Below are 17469 nucleotides of genomic sequence, written 5' to 3'. Positions count from 1 at the left end.
CATTAGGTGGGTAGGAAGGCAGTAAGATACAGTACCTGTAATAGGTGGGTAGGTAGGTAGCTAGTTATATAATTCTTGGTTTTGTAAAGGGAAAGATTAACTTACAGTTATGGTTTGCCTTTTCGAGCAAATTTGCGCAAATCGACCATGCAGTGGAGTTAGTAACGTTTTTGTTAATTCTAAAACGATCATTGGACAAGGCAATCATCCTAAAGCCTGCAGATGCACCTGAAATCCTGTGAATAAAGGCATAAATTCCAATTACTGTCCTTGGCCAGGTACCTCGGTGTTTTAAACAGAAAGACTGCACGCACACCACAGCACTCAATTTAAAACAGTCCTCAATTTAATAAATCCAATCTGCTTTTGTCTTTCAAAATATCTGTTGCCTTCTATTCACCTTCATATCATAGCTTAAATAGATTTTGTTGTTACTCGCCCCATAGGCCAGTGGGTTATCACTTCTAATCTTAAATTAACGGGAACGTCCAAAGAGGTGTGCCATGACCCTAAGAAAAGCCTCTTGTGGTGGTTAGCTACACCTGGAGCGAGGATCTGGACGTCTTTGGTTGGATTTTGTGATCCGTCAACCCAGCATATCGATTTAGTAATGCATATGATTCGCTTTTGCTCGCGCAACCCGTATCATGCCTAGCACCACGCGAGTCAAGTGGGGGCTTGCTTTCCTCGATAAAGCACATGGAAAGAATTCTTAGGGTTTAGATGAGACTTTCCTTCTAGGTTTCATGGAGCGTGGAGCGTGGCGTGGAGCTTGTGGGTTCTTTTCTAAAATAACCAAAAAGGCCAACAACAACAACAACAACAACAACAATAACAATAACAAACAAAAACATAAAAACAAACAACCAAACCGAAAACAAAATAATGATACACTTACCATAGCATACACCGCTTGCTGTTGCAAGTTTTCCATAAGGGCAGGGTTTCTTATCCCCTGCGAAAAAAGTGTAGAAAGGTTATCAGGTGAGGTTACGAAGAAGCAGAAATAGCGTTGTTAACATTAGAAATAACCACGTGCAGGCCGGGTGAGCCTTCTTTTCACTGATGTAGACCAGAGCCGGGTTCTCTCTCCTTCTTTAGAGACCGAAAGTATAGCACTTTCCAACCGGTGTACTTTATTCCTTGTAATTTTCAATGACAGACTACATACAAGTACTGTTTATGATTTTCCAACTGCTTATGACGAATACCATACCTGTATCTCATTTTAAAAAAGTAAACATTTTCAGTTTTTCAACACGAGTGGAAGTTTGGGAGAGCGAGAAATACTGTGGGAGCATGAACTGCAGGCGAGTGCATTTTCCTAAGATTTCACCCGTGTTTCTATTTAAGCTATAGCAAGAGACGATGAGTTTCTTGGCTATAGTGTCTGTCGAGGAGCTATTGGCCGATAGTTGCCTCGAAGAAATTTGACATTTTTAAAACAAATATTGACTCGAAAAGTGAAACTTTTAGGACTTACAATAAATGTTAGTCTTTATAACATAACATTTTCAACGAGCAACTATATCAGATCGGTAGTTCCGAGACCAGTCAGGGAGACCTGGGAACTAATGTTCCCTACGCATGTTTAAAACCGCGACACAACACGCACCGAAACCACTGTCCACTGACAACGCGCTTTCGATAGTTGTCGACAACTAAAGCAATGATTCCCATACACAGGAAAAATAGTCCAAACGTATTTAACGACAACCTTTCGTTGTTGACAACTAACTTATGTCGACAACATTAGGGGTGGCGAATGGTCCTTCAAAAACTCTGGGTCTCGTAAAATTTCAGTCGAATTTCACGGCTCTCGCAGTCTCGTTTTTTAGTAATTATGTGCATCTCGTAGTCTCGATTTTTCTACGAAGCTGTCTCGGAGTCTCGATTTTTCGCAAGGCTAAGGGTCTCGAAGTCCCGATTCGTTCCTTTATCTGTTTTTACAAATGACGTCTTCCGGCCTCACTTGATATTGAATTTCAATGAAGCAACTTACAATTTTCCGAGAAAAAGTTAATCCTAACTTGTCCTATAGCTAACTGCCTTAATTCCACAAAAAATTACAAAACCTACCGCAACGTCCCATTTGGCGCCAGAAAAACAGTTATATTTCTCTAGAATATCATAACGTAGAGCGTTATAATCGAATTTCCAGTTCCAGTCAGTTCCAAGAAGCTGGCTTAAGGCTGTACAAGCTCATTCTAGCTCTCAACTAAATCTGGGGCTCGAATTTTAAGAGTCTGAACGTCTCGCGCTCGCACTCAAAACACTTTGAAGTCTCGGTCTGGCAATTTAAATTGTCAAAATGTCTCGGGCTCGCAAAGAAAAACGCTTGTCTCGCCGTCTCGCAAAGTTCTCGCATTTACCATTCGCTACCCCTAACATTTAATCGAGCACGTTCGACAACCGTGAACTCGCTATAATTTAACTGAGAGACTCTTCAGAGCTTTGAGGGAGGGCGACTCTTTAAATAACCCGAGAGCATTGATCTAATTATTTCGAGGTAAACATTAAACCAGAGTGTTACATGTATTGAAAGAACTATCCTAATATAGCTAAAATCTAAAATCTTTTGAAACTCCGAGATGTGGCGCATAGTCAAAACGACAATTATTTTAATTCGGCGACCGACTAACTAACGTTTGTGTTACACGCTCAACTCAGACGAAAACAACGTTTTATTAAAGCACAAACTCCGTACTTTGGTATAATCTCCGAGCACATGTTTTTCACTCTCCAAACCAAATCCCAGCATACATTGCGGTACGTGAGCTCATAGTCACACACTCAACATAACATGTCACGCACCCTACATTAGCCTGGGCAGATGTTTAGGCACTCATCAAAAAAAAAATATTCAAATCATACACAAAAAAGTCAAAATCATGCCAGCAGTCGAATGCGTGACCAAAAATACTACCACTCTATTTACAATGATAATTGAACTGAGTGGAGTGCAATTTGGTCTGAAATCATAGCGTGATTTAAAAATCGAACGAACGCGCAGCGCGAGTTCAATTTGAAATCACAAGTTCAATTGCCACTTTGTTAGATCCATTTTGAGATCGCACAATTTTATCGCCTTAAATTTTAGATTTTGGTGTATTGTTCCAGTAGCAGGTTTGTTAAAAATAGCGGAACCGGAAATGCCTTTGCATTTCATTTAGTATGCAAAACGATGTCATGTGACGAAAACTCATTCGAGCATAACAAAGGACAAGCAGTTCTGAAGTCAGAACGAAAACAGTCTACTTCATGCATAAAAGTTCAATTCTCGTCGCCTGAATCAATGATGGAAGGTCTTCCTTTCCTTTGTGGTTGAGGTTGAGATTCCTAGTTGTCTTTGGAGAAGGAATCTGAAGGTGCAGCCGAGTTGTGAAACTCCTTCGAGTGCACGATTCCGGGTGCACGATGTCCAGGCACTCTGCATGATTTTAAGGGATTCCAGCTCGTTATCATCTCCGTGTCTCTTTGTGACCTCGGCGTAAGACGCAATACTCAGGGCCTTGTCAAGTTCTTGCGACGTCATTTGTTTCAAGATATTTTCAAGATGGCGGGACTGGCACCAGCTTCGTAAGACGTTCGTTCATTCACTGTTTTGACTATGTCTATTTACAGCGACAGAGTTGAGCTCTTGTGTTGCTTCGTTTGAAACTACCGGAAACCTGGAAACATCTACCTTTTTTAAGGGGTCTCTGAATTTGTTGTTGTGTGGTTTTCATTTGTTTATGTTTTATTGGACTCGGTACGGATCTTGAGCAGATGTTGAAGAAAAAATCACCAGAATATTCGTCAAAATGGACACTGAAAGTTGGGAACCTACAACAAAGTAGGTCTTCAACCTGAAGGAGCTCATAATCGTCTTTCAGGAACTGTAATTAATTAAATTCGTCAATTTCTTTTGGAAAAAACAACGTACAATAACAAAGTTTTGGCAAATATACAGTAGTAGTTGCAAAATTCTCCACACAATGGCTTTTTGCCTTTCCTTTTGCTGAAATTTTACTAATTACTTTAAACCACCGTTGAACTCTGATTGGCTGTTTTGTTTTACTGTCCCATTCTCATTGGCTGAGAAAAAGATGCGATTTGGAGGAAAGAATAGTGCGATTCGTGAATAAATCGCACCACTGAGAGCTAATCAGATTGCAAGGATAACCAGTGATTTCAAAATGGATTTAATAAGGAATTAAAACACTTCATTTCGAAATATCGGCACCACTGAAACTAAAACCAACATAAATACCTTCGCTCGGTTGTCATATCTTGACTGTCAAACAAAATTCTTATCCTGTCATTTTAACGGTGTCCCATGACCAGTACGCATCCGTCGGGTGAATCTGAACTCCCCAAAATCGCGCGCTCGATATTACCACGTTCCTATCCAAATGTACCTTACTTTTCTGTTGCTTTGTTCGACATAATCATTCAACCTGCTTTCAGGCAGAAATCGCCGGTATTAAATTAAATAATCAATAACAAATGAGCCGCTATCTTACTCATCCTCGATTGCTCCTTGTTTCTCATTTGCATATTGCAATTGTCTGGCAGCAGCCGGGCTTTGCACACAGGATGGGGAGGGGATTTAACACGCTTTAGAATCTGTCAAATAACTCAGTTTTAGTTGTAATTCAGGGCCTTCTTTCTTGGCTAAAACAATAAACTGAATCCTACACACTTACTAGGTTCTCCTGGCTTAAAATTCAGACAAAGAAAATTAACTCTGTTAAAACCTCTGGACGTTTTCAAAGTTTTGAAAAGTGACTGTGATCTGATATCTTTAAAATTGCTGACAGACAAGAGGCTGCGACGAAAGACAACAGATCATGTTGTTTTAAAAGTTTACGACGTCCCCAATTTTTAAAATTTTTGAGATCGGGAGAAGGCTTGCTGGCCAATTTGTGATTTTCTTCGTGCTTTACTTTCTCCTCGCATAGTATATACGCTTGACTAGTGAAGGTGTTTGATTTTTCCCTGACGAAAGGGCCCTCCCTACTCTGGTCTTTATTTTGCTGAAGTCCCGACCCTCATCCCCATATTCAACAAGAAGCTATTTCGCAGAAGGAAATAGTGTTCCGTTTCCGACAAGATATTCAAAGTCTGAGAAAGGCTGGGGATTTGAGATCTTGTGCATGAGAAGTTCCGGGGTGAGGGGTATTTGTGCTAATGCGCCACTTTGCGCTGCACTGATCCGCTCAGTTGCCAGAGCCTGGGGTTTTTCGTCCAGGCGACGTGTATAAGTTGTCAACACTTGTATCAGTTATTACAGTCAATACACTTACTTGTGATACTTCCCTTTGACTCTGCCATAGGGGACGGGGGACTCGCGTATATCGGCTATATAGGTATGTCCAGCTTCAAAGGGTATGCTTTTTTAAGACCTTTTGGTCAGAAATAGACTGATCGAATTTGAACATTTTGATCTCAAACTGGGTATGATTTTTGCGCTCTAATCTTGAATTAGGCATGTTTTTAGAGGAAGCTACTTCTTTCATCATCATCGATAAGACCAGCAACTAAAGCCATTCACAAAACCTTTAACATCATTCTGAACTAGGGAACTAAGGCAGTTACGGTCTGAAACAGGATGTCAGGCAGCCGCGCTTGATTTTAATATGACGCAGCACCCTACGTTTTGTTGTCAGTGACGCAGTATATTTTTCTGTTCAAAAAGGACGTCTCATACATGTGTGACCACAATTGTGCAATTGTTCCCCCACTTTTGCTTGAATATTATGAAGCTAAAGTACAAATGCTATCGGTGTTTTCATGGAAAGGAGCTCTTGGAAATGCCGCGGAACGTCAAAATACAAATTTCCTTAGTTTTAAAAGCGAGCTCTTAGAAGTAACGCTATTCGAATTGTGGAGGAAAATTTGACAAATCAGTTTAGCTACAAATCTGGAAAACTGGGGGTTCGAGACTTACGATATGAAGAAAGCCTTATAACTGTAAGCCATACTGTACCTATTTTGCAATATACCAACGTTAATTAAAATAGAATATGAATTACCTACCTTCCACAATATATCGCATCTGTAGTATCGTCCAAGCGCTCCAAGAGCGTGTTCTTTACCCGTAAACAGCCACAGAAAAGGGGAGGGTTTAGTTACCAGGATATATAAGTGACTTGTTCGTCGTAGGTAATGATGTGAAGTGCTTGAGAGGCACCAAGAAGCTCGTAGTCCCACGTAAGAAAACTACAAACTTTGGCTTAAAATCTACAACTTTTATTGGTGCCAAAGTGTGGAATTCTATACTGGATGAATTACGTTCAATGACAATCCTTAAGGAATTTATGAATGATGTAAGAGAGCTTAATTTGTGATGTAAAGTTTTCTATGATTCCCTGTAATAATTTTCAGATTTAAGTCATTTAAGTCAGATTTATTTATTGATATAATTAGAATGTTAGTAATTAATTGATCATGTATGTTTTTGTTTTGTTTTTGTTTTGTTTTTTTATATTTTTATATTTTTCTCGGCATATTAGCATGACTGTATTGCTAGGGGCCTACACAGCCTCATCAATCCGAGTTGAAATAAAGTTACTTACTTACTTACTTACTTACTTACTTACTTACTTACTTACTTACTTACTTACTTACTTACTTACTTACTTACTTACTTACTTACTTACTTACTTACTTGCCTGCCTGCCTGCCTGCCTGCCTGCCTGCTTGCTTGCTTGCTTGCTTGCTTACTTACTTACTTACTTACTTACTGAGGGGATGAATAGGGATATGCAAATCCGCCGATCCGAGCCTTCTTTCCACTTAATCCGTCGATCCGCCAATATTTTTGTTTAAGTCCGAAACCACAACCACATCCGGAAACAGAAGTGTAAAACTACAAAGGTAAACTGGTAAATGTAGACGCTATTGTTAATTTCGCACAAATAGTAAAGAAGCAAGATACTTGACGACTATAACACAGGAAAAATCCAATAACAGTCTCACACCCGAGTTTAAATGAGCTTCTTTCGAAAAAAGAAATAATTTGGATGAATTCATTAACATACCGACAAAGGCTGAAGAAAGATCTATGATCCAAATTTCGTTTAGGACCCAGGATCCCAAAATCAAGGCCGGCAGAACCCGGAATCCGCGTCAAAATTCACGGCTGATCCACGATCCACTGTGGTTTCAAAATCCGCGAATCCGCTCGATTTACCTCAAAAATCCACAATCCGTGCGCTTTTTAAGGCCAAATCCGTCAATCCGAAAGCCTATTCACCCCCTCACTTACTTTACTTATTCCTGACAAGTGTTCTGATTGACCAAAATTATATCGCCGTAGTTGTGATCTTAATCTCATTTATATCAAACGCGGAACCAGATATCTTCGTTTCTTTAGAATACATCGTTTCAGTCTGACTGACAACCATTTAAGTCGCTAATTATTTCTACCTGTTTGACATTTTAAGTTCCTTTTGTTTCCGTGACACGAAACAACAAGTTATTTTTGCTGAACATGTTTAGCTTGAGAATTACAAGCGTTACGCTGACAACATTCGTACTCACTATGACATTAATAAATCATCTGAAACGGAAAACAGTACCATTTCTTTGCTAAACTAAACAAAACCAACTGCTTCCACCGGCCTAAAATATCGCATTGGTGGACATATCGCGTGGTGTGGCGGTGTCTCTACCTTGAAAATATCTGTCCTTTTCACTATCACTATCCGATTAGAAGTCCAGTTCGTAGTTTTGTTTGTAATATAATAACGAGAAACGAGAGTTTCAATCGTAATTCCCCATTTTCGTACAAGGCAGCAATTGAAATGTTGCAAATGTTACATTTTGTTGCGATGCACCGAATTTTGGCGGGAAATGTTGCCGCCGTTCTGTATTTACATTAACAGTTACGAACTTTACTTTGATTGGATATTACCTCCACTTTGTAAATAGCTAGTTCACCCCTGAACGGAAAACAATACCGTTTCGTTTCTGAGGAAACGAAACAAAAATGTTGTAAGGCACGCTTGTCTCGGATTACACATCTTCTGTCAACATGGAAGACTTCCAAACGTCTTCAAAATGGAAACCCGAAATTCACTTACTGACTAACGCTTTAGCGCTTACTTCTGGCTTAATCAAACGACACAAATAGCACAGATACATACAACAGTACATAAATGCATGGGACTTGGCAGTAATTGTTTCTCTTCAAATTTGGTTGAGAGCACTGTCGAAAACGCCGCTGAAAATGTGCAAGGAAAGAATCAGTTTGCAAGATTCAGGATATTACAAACCGAAGAAGGCGAACATGTTTATATTATTTATAGCTTGGTAATGCTGACTTTTCGAAGTAATACAAAATGTATCAAAAATTTGGTCACGCAATCGACTGCTGGCGTGATTTGATTTTGATTTGATTTTGTATTTTTGTAAACGATTTAGTGCAATGCTAAATTATTTGCCCAAACTAAATTTTACATACATTGAAAGACCTATCCTAACCAAATTAAAATGGCCGATTTCCAGCCCAGTAAGGACTCGCTAAATTGAGTCTGAAGGACACACATGGATGTTGGGGGTTCTGGATCAAGTCGGTTTGCTGCTTATTTCGTGTCTCGCTTCGCTCGACGCGATTAGCACAAACCGCCTTGAGTCCAGAACCCCCATCATCCATGTGTGTTAACTGCCCGCGACTGTTGATCTAGATTTTTTTTTTCCAATTGAACAAGCCGCCTGCCTTGGTATAAAGCAGTCATGGCCGCGTCAAGGTTTCCATCTGATGTGATAGAGATGTTTTACGGTCCTATCTCGCGCCAAGAGAACGCGAGACTTTGGCCCCCTATAAGGCCCAGCAGCGATTTTGATTTTCAGTTGATATAAACCAACTTAAACAAATGGCTTCGTGTGGAAAATGGAAGTTCCAGAAGCCTATAAATTCAAAGCCGACCTTCTGAAATTCGCACAAAAAACGAAATCAAGATTTGCCGAAGTGATAGAGAATGAAATTAAAACCCTAAAAAGCGTCAAAACGCGGTTTGCGCTTAACGTTGAGTTTTCGATAACTAGAGATGGTGAAAAGCAAGAAATGGTACATTATTTCAAACAGACAGACCCCGCGGTTTTCAACAGAAACAACGCGGCAACAGTAAATAGCGTATTACGCCGATCCATTGATGGATTCAAAGGCAAAATAGAAGCATGGTCTCAAAGAGGCTCAGGCTGGGTGGTAAAAGCCGTTTTGCAAGCCTTCGTTAATGTCGCCCAATACCAACCATTTCGTGGAGGCAGTTAGATGCCGCTGCCCAAAAAGCTACAAACAAAAAAGCGATCATCAACGTCCAAAACCGGGACAACCAGTGCTTGAGATGGGCGCTGCGTGCGGCGTTATTTCTGCCGAAAGACGGCATGAACGTGTCAAGGCCGTCAAGGTATCCCACAGAAGACGGGCTGAATTTTACAGGAATAGACTTCCGAGCGCCCGTATCACAGCCGATAAATAAGCTAGAAAAGCAAAACCCGCACCTTGCTATAAATGTGTTTGGCTGAGCGCGTGATCGTGCATAGGCTCAGCGAAAAAGAGGGAGGTCTCCCAAGAATCACCTTGATGTTGACACAGACCAACGAAAAATCTCATTATACCTTTGTGAGAAGGTTGAACGCTTTGTTTTATGACCAAAGCAGGCATAACAGCAGCAAACATTTCTGCGAACGCTGTCTGCACGGCTACACGACGGCGGAGCTGCTGGAAAGGTACAAACCCGAATGCATGGAGCAGCTGAAAAGGCCCACAAGAACAGAGCTGCCCAAAGAGGGCGAAAACAAGGTGAAGTTCAACAACCACCACAAGCAGATGAAAGCGCCGTTCGTGGTTTACGCCGACTTTGAATCTTTGATCAGGAAGATACATGGCTGCGCTAAAAAAGGTCAGGCAACGATCAAAATAGAGGTGCACGAGGTCTGCGGCTTTTCGTACATAATCGTGAAAAGCGACGGCCATACGCACGGCCCGTTCGTGTACCGCGGGAAAGACGCGGTGCACAGGTTTTTGGCGAGCGTTCAGTACCACGAAAAGGTGATGAGGGCCGAGCTGACCGACAAAAAGCCGATCGTTATGACGCCAGAAGACTGGCGTAAATACAACAGCGCGACAGAATGTCACATCTGCAACGAAAGCCTGGTAAAGGCAGAGTTCCGAGACTCGTTTGACGTGTACAACCCCAACACCGGCGAGTACCACGGCCAAAGCCACCAAAAGGTGCTATTACCAGGCCTGGAAGGGGTTCGTGGGTCCTCTGTGAGAGAGAGAGCCCAAAGGCCCCGACAGCGAAGACTGCATATTTTGCAAAGCGCCGCTTTTAGTGAACAACTACAAAGACGCGGTGAAAGACCACTGCCACATAACCGGAAAATATCGGGGGGCTGCGCACAATGCTTGCAACCTGAAGTTCCGCCTAAAACCTAAAACGGCGCCGATAGCGGTGGTCGTCCACAACCTGAAGGGCTACAATGGACACCTGCTGATGCAGGCCGTGGCGCGGGTGCCGGGAGAAATAAGCTGCATTCCGAACAACACAGAGAAATACATCTCCTTTTCGCTTGGAAACCTGAGGTTCGTAGACAGCCTAAATTTCAAGATGAGCAGCCTAGACGCGCTGGTAAAGGGCAGCACACCAGAAGACATGAAAATAACGGAAAAAACTTGCGAAGACAGTGAAAAGAGGAAGCTGCTCCTAAAGAAAGGGATTTATCCTTACGAATACATGGACGGCTTTGAAAGGTTTACCGAGACATAGCTCCCGACCAAAGAAGAGTTCTTCTCGAAGTTGGCCGGGAAAGGGATAACCGACGAAGAGTACGCCCACGCGAAGAAGGTCTGGGCCGAGTTCGGATGCAAAACCCTCGGCGTTATCACGATCTATACTTGAAAACCGACGTCGTGCTGCTGGCAGATGTGTTTGAAAACTTCCGAAAAGTCTGCATGGGGAGGTACGGGCTAGATCCAGCACATTATTACACAGCCCCCGGTCTGAGCTGGGACGCGCTGTTGAAAAAGACCGGCTTAGAGCTAGAGCTTTTGACCGACCTGGACATGCACCTGTTCATCAAAAAAGGCATGCGCGGCGGCATCTCGATTGCGAGCAAGGGGTACGCGAGGGCCAACAACCTGCGGGCCGCCGAGTACGACCCAACCAAGCCGCACAAATTCGTCATGTACCTGGACGCAAACAATCTGTACGGCCGGGCCATGAGCCTGCCGCTGCCCAAGGGAGGGTTCAAGTGGAAGAGAGTGATGCCCACCCAAGAGCAAATCATGAAGCTAAAAGAAAACTCCCGGATAGGATGGGTCTTGGAGGCGGACTTGGAGTATCCAGAGGAGCTCCACGAACCCCACAACAGCTACCCGCTCGCGCCAGAGAAAAAGGCGATCGGGGTGGAGCATATGTCGGGATACCAAAAAAGAATGATGGAAGACCAGGAACTGAACTTTCCAAAAAGCGAGAAACTGGTGCTCACGCTGGAGAACAAAAGCAAGTACGTCGTTCATTACAAGAATCTGCAGTTTTACCTCAGCCAGGGGATACGTTTGGAAAAAGCCTACCGGGTGATCGAGTTCGACCGGGAGCGGTGGATGGAGCCCTACACCCGGATGAACAGAGTTTAGGAAAGGAGGGAAGAGCGAGTTCGAGACCAACTTCTACAAACTGATGAACAACTCGGTGTTCGGCAAAACGATGGAAAACTTGAGAAACCGCGTCGACATGAAGATTGTCCGCAGCTGGGAGACCGACAAGATCCGCCGCTTGGTGGCTAGCCCTCGTATGCAGGGCACGAGATATTTGGAAACGACCTGGCGAGTATTCACATGAACAAAACTCGGCTGATATTGAACAAGCCGATCTACACCGGCATGACGATCTTAGAGAACAGCAAGATTTTGATGTATGACTTCTTTTACAACCAGATGAAAGCGCGATACGGGCAAAAGTGCGATCTGATCTACACAGACACAGACAGCCTGCTCATGGAGATCGAGACGGATGACGTGTACAGAGACATGGCGGAAGGCCTCGACTCATACGACACGAGCAACTATCCCAAAGAGCACCCGCTTCACAGCAGCAAAAACAAAAAGGTGCTGGGGAAGATAGAAGACGAGTGCGCGGGGAGGGTGATTGATGAAGCGATGGCCATACGGCCAAAAATGTATTCAATCATGGAAGAAAAAGAAAAAAATGACAAGAAAGCCAAGGGAGTGAAAAAAAGCGTGGTAGAAAAAGAGATCCAGCATGAGCAATACAAAGAGGCACTGTTCGAGAAAAAGCAGTTCTGGCACGGGATGAACATCTTGCTAAGCGAGAGCCACGAGATCTACGGCATGCGCGTGGACAAGGTCTCGTTGTTGGCGTTCGACACGAAGCGGTGAATAGCAGATGACGGCGTGCACAAGCTGGTATGTGGACACAAGGACATCATCAGGCACGGACTTGTTCGGTAGGAAGCTGTGTATTTGGAGGCACAACCAACAGCTCTTCGCGAACAAAGCCGCGCTTAGGCCCATCGGACAAATAATAGACAATAGGCTCGTTCGGTTTAGTTACAGCTCTTTCAAAATGGTATACTTTCAAAGACCAGACTGGGTCTGTGGCTCTTTTAGTCCCCCCTTCAAGTTCGCCGGACTGATACAAATATCTTACATTGATAAGTGGGGGGAGCTTTTTTTCTTTCAAGCCAGCAGGTCTGGAATACTTTGTAGAGGGTTTGGAGGTGACAGATTTCTCTTTGATTGCGACAGCTGGTTTTTTTCCCGATAAGACTAGTGACTTCGCCGTTAAGAGCGACAACAACGTCGGGGAGCCTTTTGACCCAGGCAGTCGACCGCTGTCTAGAAGGCAGCAGCATTTCTACGGCATACTGATGCCCAAACAAGCGCTCGGCGAGCGTGCGGTTGAAACGCTTCACGATATCCTGTTTCTGTGAATTTCAGGGCGCCCGCGGCGAATGGTTGTTTTGTGGTTTTCCATTTCTTTTGTTACGCTTCCCATGAACTCGCGCCCAAGGTCGACCTGCAGCAGCTGAGGCCACGTCAAAGGGCTGGGCTTGTAATTCGACTGAAAAGCTTTCGCAACCTCCACAGAGTCTTTGGAGGTCAGAGGGTCAGCCTCTTTGAAACGGCTGGCGACGTCGACAACAGTCAGCACGTATTTGTAAATTTCACGCCCACGTGGAAGCTTGTTGTGAGGCAGAAAAAGAAGGTCCACTTGGTTGACCGCGTTAGGCGTCGATACGTCGAATTTGGGACGAGGAATGTAGCGCGGCGCGGTGAGATAGATCTGCAAAGGGCTTGTTTGATAAGCCACTGCTTGGCGGTTTCTTGAGGGGCTTTCGCAGAGTCCGCTAATTTTTCGACGGCAGCGATGCCTTTCCAGTAGCCCTGGGGGCTGTAGTAGACTTTGGCAAGCTTGGCGTCCATTTATAACACCAAGGCGTTTATTCAAACTGAAAATGCTCGCATTTTCAAAGAAACCGAAAAGCCGCGTAGCCGAGAGCGAGCGCTCTGCCGCCTACAAAAAGCAGCTCGCCTTGTTTCTGCTGCTCACTGGGTTGATAAAAGCCGGCGAAGCGAGGCTCTTTGGGTGGTGGCATTGGCTTGTCTGGGTGGGCCTGGTTATAGAGTTTGAACGCGTAATCGGTGTTCGTGAAGTTCTGCTTCGCCTGTTCTTTGATTTCTCTGTTGGTTTGAATCCAATCCAGAAGCTTGGTGCGGTCGCTTGTGTATTTGGCCATAGCGGCCTGATAAGCTACAAGGGCTCTGTCATGCAGTGTTTTCTCTTCTAACGCGGTCTTCCCGCTGTCGCCAGACAAATATTTGGCAAGATAGCTGCCACCGGTAAAAGCAGCGGCGTTTAGAATCGCGCCTCCGATCATCATCGTAATGCTCACCTTTGTTAAAAGCTACGTTTCTTTTTTCTAAACCGAGGTCGCGAGGATCTTTTTTGTCTTCAAGGTAATCTTTGAGTGCTATGCTGCCTGCCAGGACAGCCGTGAATTTTGCATAGTTCATGGCGCTGCCGCTGGGGTCGAAGGTAAAGTTCTCTTTCACCACCTTTTTTGCAATCCAGCCGATGCCGGCGGTTGAGCCGGTGAGAACGGCCCATCGATGATCGTTTTAACGAGCTTGTTGTCCGCTTTCGTATTCAGCTGTGCGTTTTCTTTTTAAATGTCAATTCATCGGCCGGAGCCTTCTTATTTGGACAGGCATTGCCTCCACCGGTCGAGGCAGCTGCGTATCAAGCATCTCACCCAAACGAGCGACTGCTTGAGGAGGGGCAGGCTGTGAATTGAAAACTTTTATCCCTTCTCGTTTGTAGTAGAGGCCAAAGACGGAAACCACGATGCTGATTATACTAAGCCGCTGAGTCGTGCTGATAACGTTTCTCGTGTCTCCATTGCTTCCCCCTAGTGGGAGCGGTCGGCTCTTCGTTTGGTAGCGCCTTGTTTAACTGGGTTGGAACAAATCCCGTGGCTTCAGCGGCTTTTTTCTGTTCTTCGCGCCCCTTTTTGGTTCTCGCAGCCACGGCTTTGCCCGCAGCCACCCGTTTCGGGTTTTTTTTTCTTTCACAAGCGCAGTAGCTGGTATTTTTGAAGTTACGTGCTCCCATGTGTCGACTTGTGCCGCAGCTGGAGTTTCTGAATCTCTCATTATTTTATGCAACAAAAATATTTAATTGAGGAATTGCTGGACAATGCTTACTAATTATTCAGCAGTTCGCTCAACAACTGTGGAGCCGGCTGCTTCATGGCGCTGCTCCGGTGGACTGAAATCGATGTGTTTCGTTGTGATCAGTGCCGTGTTGGCTACCATGAGCAGCCGCCCACATCTCAACGTAATTAACGCAAGACCTCCGACAAGGGTGGACAACTCTTTGGTGATGACGTAATCTTTTTTGAGATCATTCTGCAGAGCTTCAACGTCTTTAATCGGCACAAACATCCTAACCGCCCTGGCGTACAACAAGAGACAGCTATCAACAAAGGTTTGAGTGGTCTGGCGCCCACATAAGTCTTGTACCTTTTGTAGTACTTTTCAACATCTTTAGCTTCCAAGCGCTAAACCTGCTCTTGTGTCAGCTGCACGCCGATGGCTTCTTTTGCTTTGCCTGTAGAAACCAGAATCGCAAGCTCTTCACGGAGGGCTGGAAAGTCAGGCCCCGGCAGACTCAAAGAGTCGGTCAGCGAATGACTCTTCGAGTCAGGTTCAGCTTCCAGAAGGCTCATGACTTCAGCCATTACAGGATCATTTCCTTCAGCCATCGTATATATTATAATTTTATTTTTTCCATTCAATTGCGAAAGGGTGGCGCAGAGAAAACACAAGGTGGGAGAACGGGCGCTCTTTCAGCCTCACAATCAGCTGCTTGTGGGCATCTTGGGAAAGCTCACCCGCGTATTCTTCGAAGATGGCCTTCGTGGTCTTGGCCTAAGGGGTGTAAAACAGCACAATGGCTACCGCATTTTCACAGGACGGCTTCACGATGCTGGAGAATTGCGGGGTCAGCACCTACACACTGATGCCGGCGTGGCGAGCGGAAAAGCCGAACTCGACCAGCTCTCCGGTCCACCCTTTCATGTCTTTCGAGGCCGCACAGTCATCAAGGACTATGAGAGTGTTGGTGCCTTCGAAACACATACGTATCACTTTCAACCAAAGTTCCACTTCGTGCTGCTCGCAGATGATGACATACAACCGCGGGTCTCTCTCAGTGAAGCGGTACAGGGTCTTTTTATAAGCGAACGTCGGGCAGATGAACACGACGTAATCGAACCGGCCGCGAAAAGGGGCGCAGAGCTGGTCCACGAGGAACCGCGTTTTGCCTGGGTTGGTCGGCCCCACGATGAGCGCGTTGAAGGGGATCTTGACGGGGTCCATTTTATTTAAAGTTTACGTTTCTAAAACTACACAGATTCCAGCTGTCTGTCCATGATGTTGAACTGAGAATCAGAGATCGGGAACACGTGGCAGTTCACGTTGCCCGAGCCTGAGGCTTTCCCCTCGATTTCCAGCTGGACGCCGTCGGTGGTGTTCACTAGCCCTGTGCCGCTGCCGTGCATTGTTTGGTCTGCCATGGAGCGCAGATCGATCAGAAGCCCGAACTTATTGTCAGTGTAGAACTTTTGAAGAGTCGTGTTCGGTTTTACTTTTTTGTTTCACAAAGAAGTGGCTGGCTTCTACCCACATGTCCTTGCTTTCGATGCCATCTTTGTACAGCATGTTGGGCGGTTGATGGTGACGCTGACCTTTTTATGTCAAGGAAGACGTATTTTTCGGAATCTCTGGTGCCTGCAGTAAACTGCTCTACGAAAAGCGGGAGGATCGCTTTCAGAAAACGGCTTTGGGAGTCGACTTTGATGTTCAGCCGCGAGTCTGTGTCCTTTCTGAAGGGCACCAATTTATGACGCATCACGTGATCGTAAGCGAACTCTTTGCCGCCCCTGTACACGTTGCGCGCCTTGTTTGCGAGCGTCTCGCTGCAGATCATTTCGTACTCGAGCTGGATGTTGATCAGCTTGTATTTCAGCTTGGTGGGGTCCGTGCCTTTGACCACCTGTGAAGCTTGGGAAAGAGTCACTTCAAATACGAGATCACTGTAAAGGGCCTGGGGGTAGAAAACGTCGTGGTCTGTCAGCAGCTGCTGGTCCAGCCTGATGCGATACTTGTTTCCATAGATTTCGTTCAGCTTGTTTTCAGTGTCGACGCCCGGGGTTTTCTTGTCCCCGGCTTTGGAGCGTATTTTGCACAAGTCTTTGCTCTAGATCTCATCAGGCACCTGTTGTCGCGTTTTTCGACTGGGAGGAAACGTTCTTCGAACGTTTTGTAGATGTATTACCCCTCGGTGTCTTACAAGATGCCGCCTGCAAACTTCACGACCAGCGTGTCCACCAGCGCCCGCGTGACGTTCTGAACGAGGAAGTTGTTGGCGTGCCCGTTGTCCATGTCGAGGTCAAAGCGTAGCGCCAGCGAGGCAGGCACCAGCACCTCGTGTTCATGCAGCTTGGGCACCGAAACGTACAGGGCATCGCCGGGGACGGCTTCGGTGCAGTCAAAGGTGATTCGTTTGACGGCGTGCGGGACTTTCATGGTACGTAATATCTTTTCAGTGTGAGATGGGCGAAGGTTCTCTGGCACAGACATTTTATAACACAGCTGTATTTTTTTCTTATTAAAAAATTCAATTGAAATGTATATAATTGCAACGGCAGACAGTGGCGACTTTGAAAATTCTGCTTTTGACCCTGACGACGACTGGTGGTAGGACGATGATGAGAGCGGCGGCTATGAAACAACTCCTTTTCTTCCAGGCTCCACCGCTACGCCAGCCCCTAATGGTAAAGAAGAAATTCCAATGAAAACAATGCAGAACGAAAAAAGCGGACTGCCAAACCCTTCTTATGCAGAAACATCCTTCGGCGCGCCGACGCTGAGTGAAAAAGCCTGGGTTGCTG

General features: G+C 45.0%; 1 protein-coding gene and 1 pseudogene across 2 annotated transcripts in view; one reads left to right on the top strand and one right to left on the bottom strand.

Annotated features, from left to right (window-relative positions):
- The window catches only part of LOC145480814 (von Willebrand factor D and EGF domain-containing protein-like), a 79888-nt gene that overhangs the window by 54507 nt on the left and 7912 nt on the right, over nucleotides 1-17469 (bottom strand). For both annotated transcript variants that reach the window (XM_081459138.1, XM_081459139.1), the window contains exon 2: nucleotides 899-955. In XM_081459138.1, the coding sequence (XP_081315264.1) occupies nucleotides 899-955 (57 nt within the window). The remainder of the gene's footprint in view (nucleotides 1-898; nucleotides 956-17469) is intronic.
- LOC145480822 (uncharacterized) lies at nucleotides 975-10442 on the top strand (annotated as a pseudogene).

The sequence above is a fragment of the Orbicella franksi genome, chromosome 3 (assembly GCF_964199315.1).
Source record: "Orbicella franksi chromosome 3, jaOrbFran1.1, whole genome shotgun sequence".
NCBI lineage: Eukaryota > Metazoa > Cnidaria > Anthozoa > Scleractinia > Merulinidae > Orbicella > Orbicella franksi.
The sequence above is the reverse complement of the archived record's forward strand: the minus strand, read 5'-3'. Positions and strand labels throughout refer to the sequence as shown.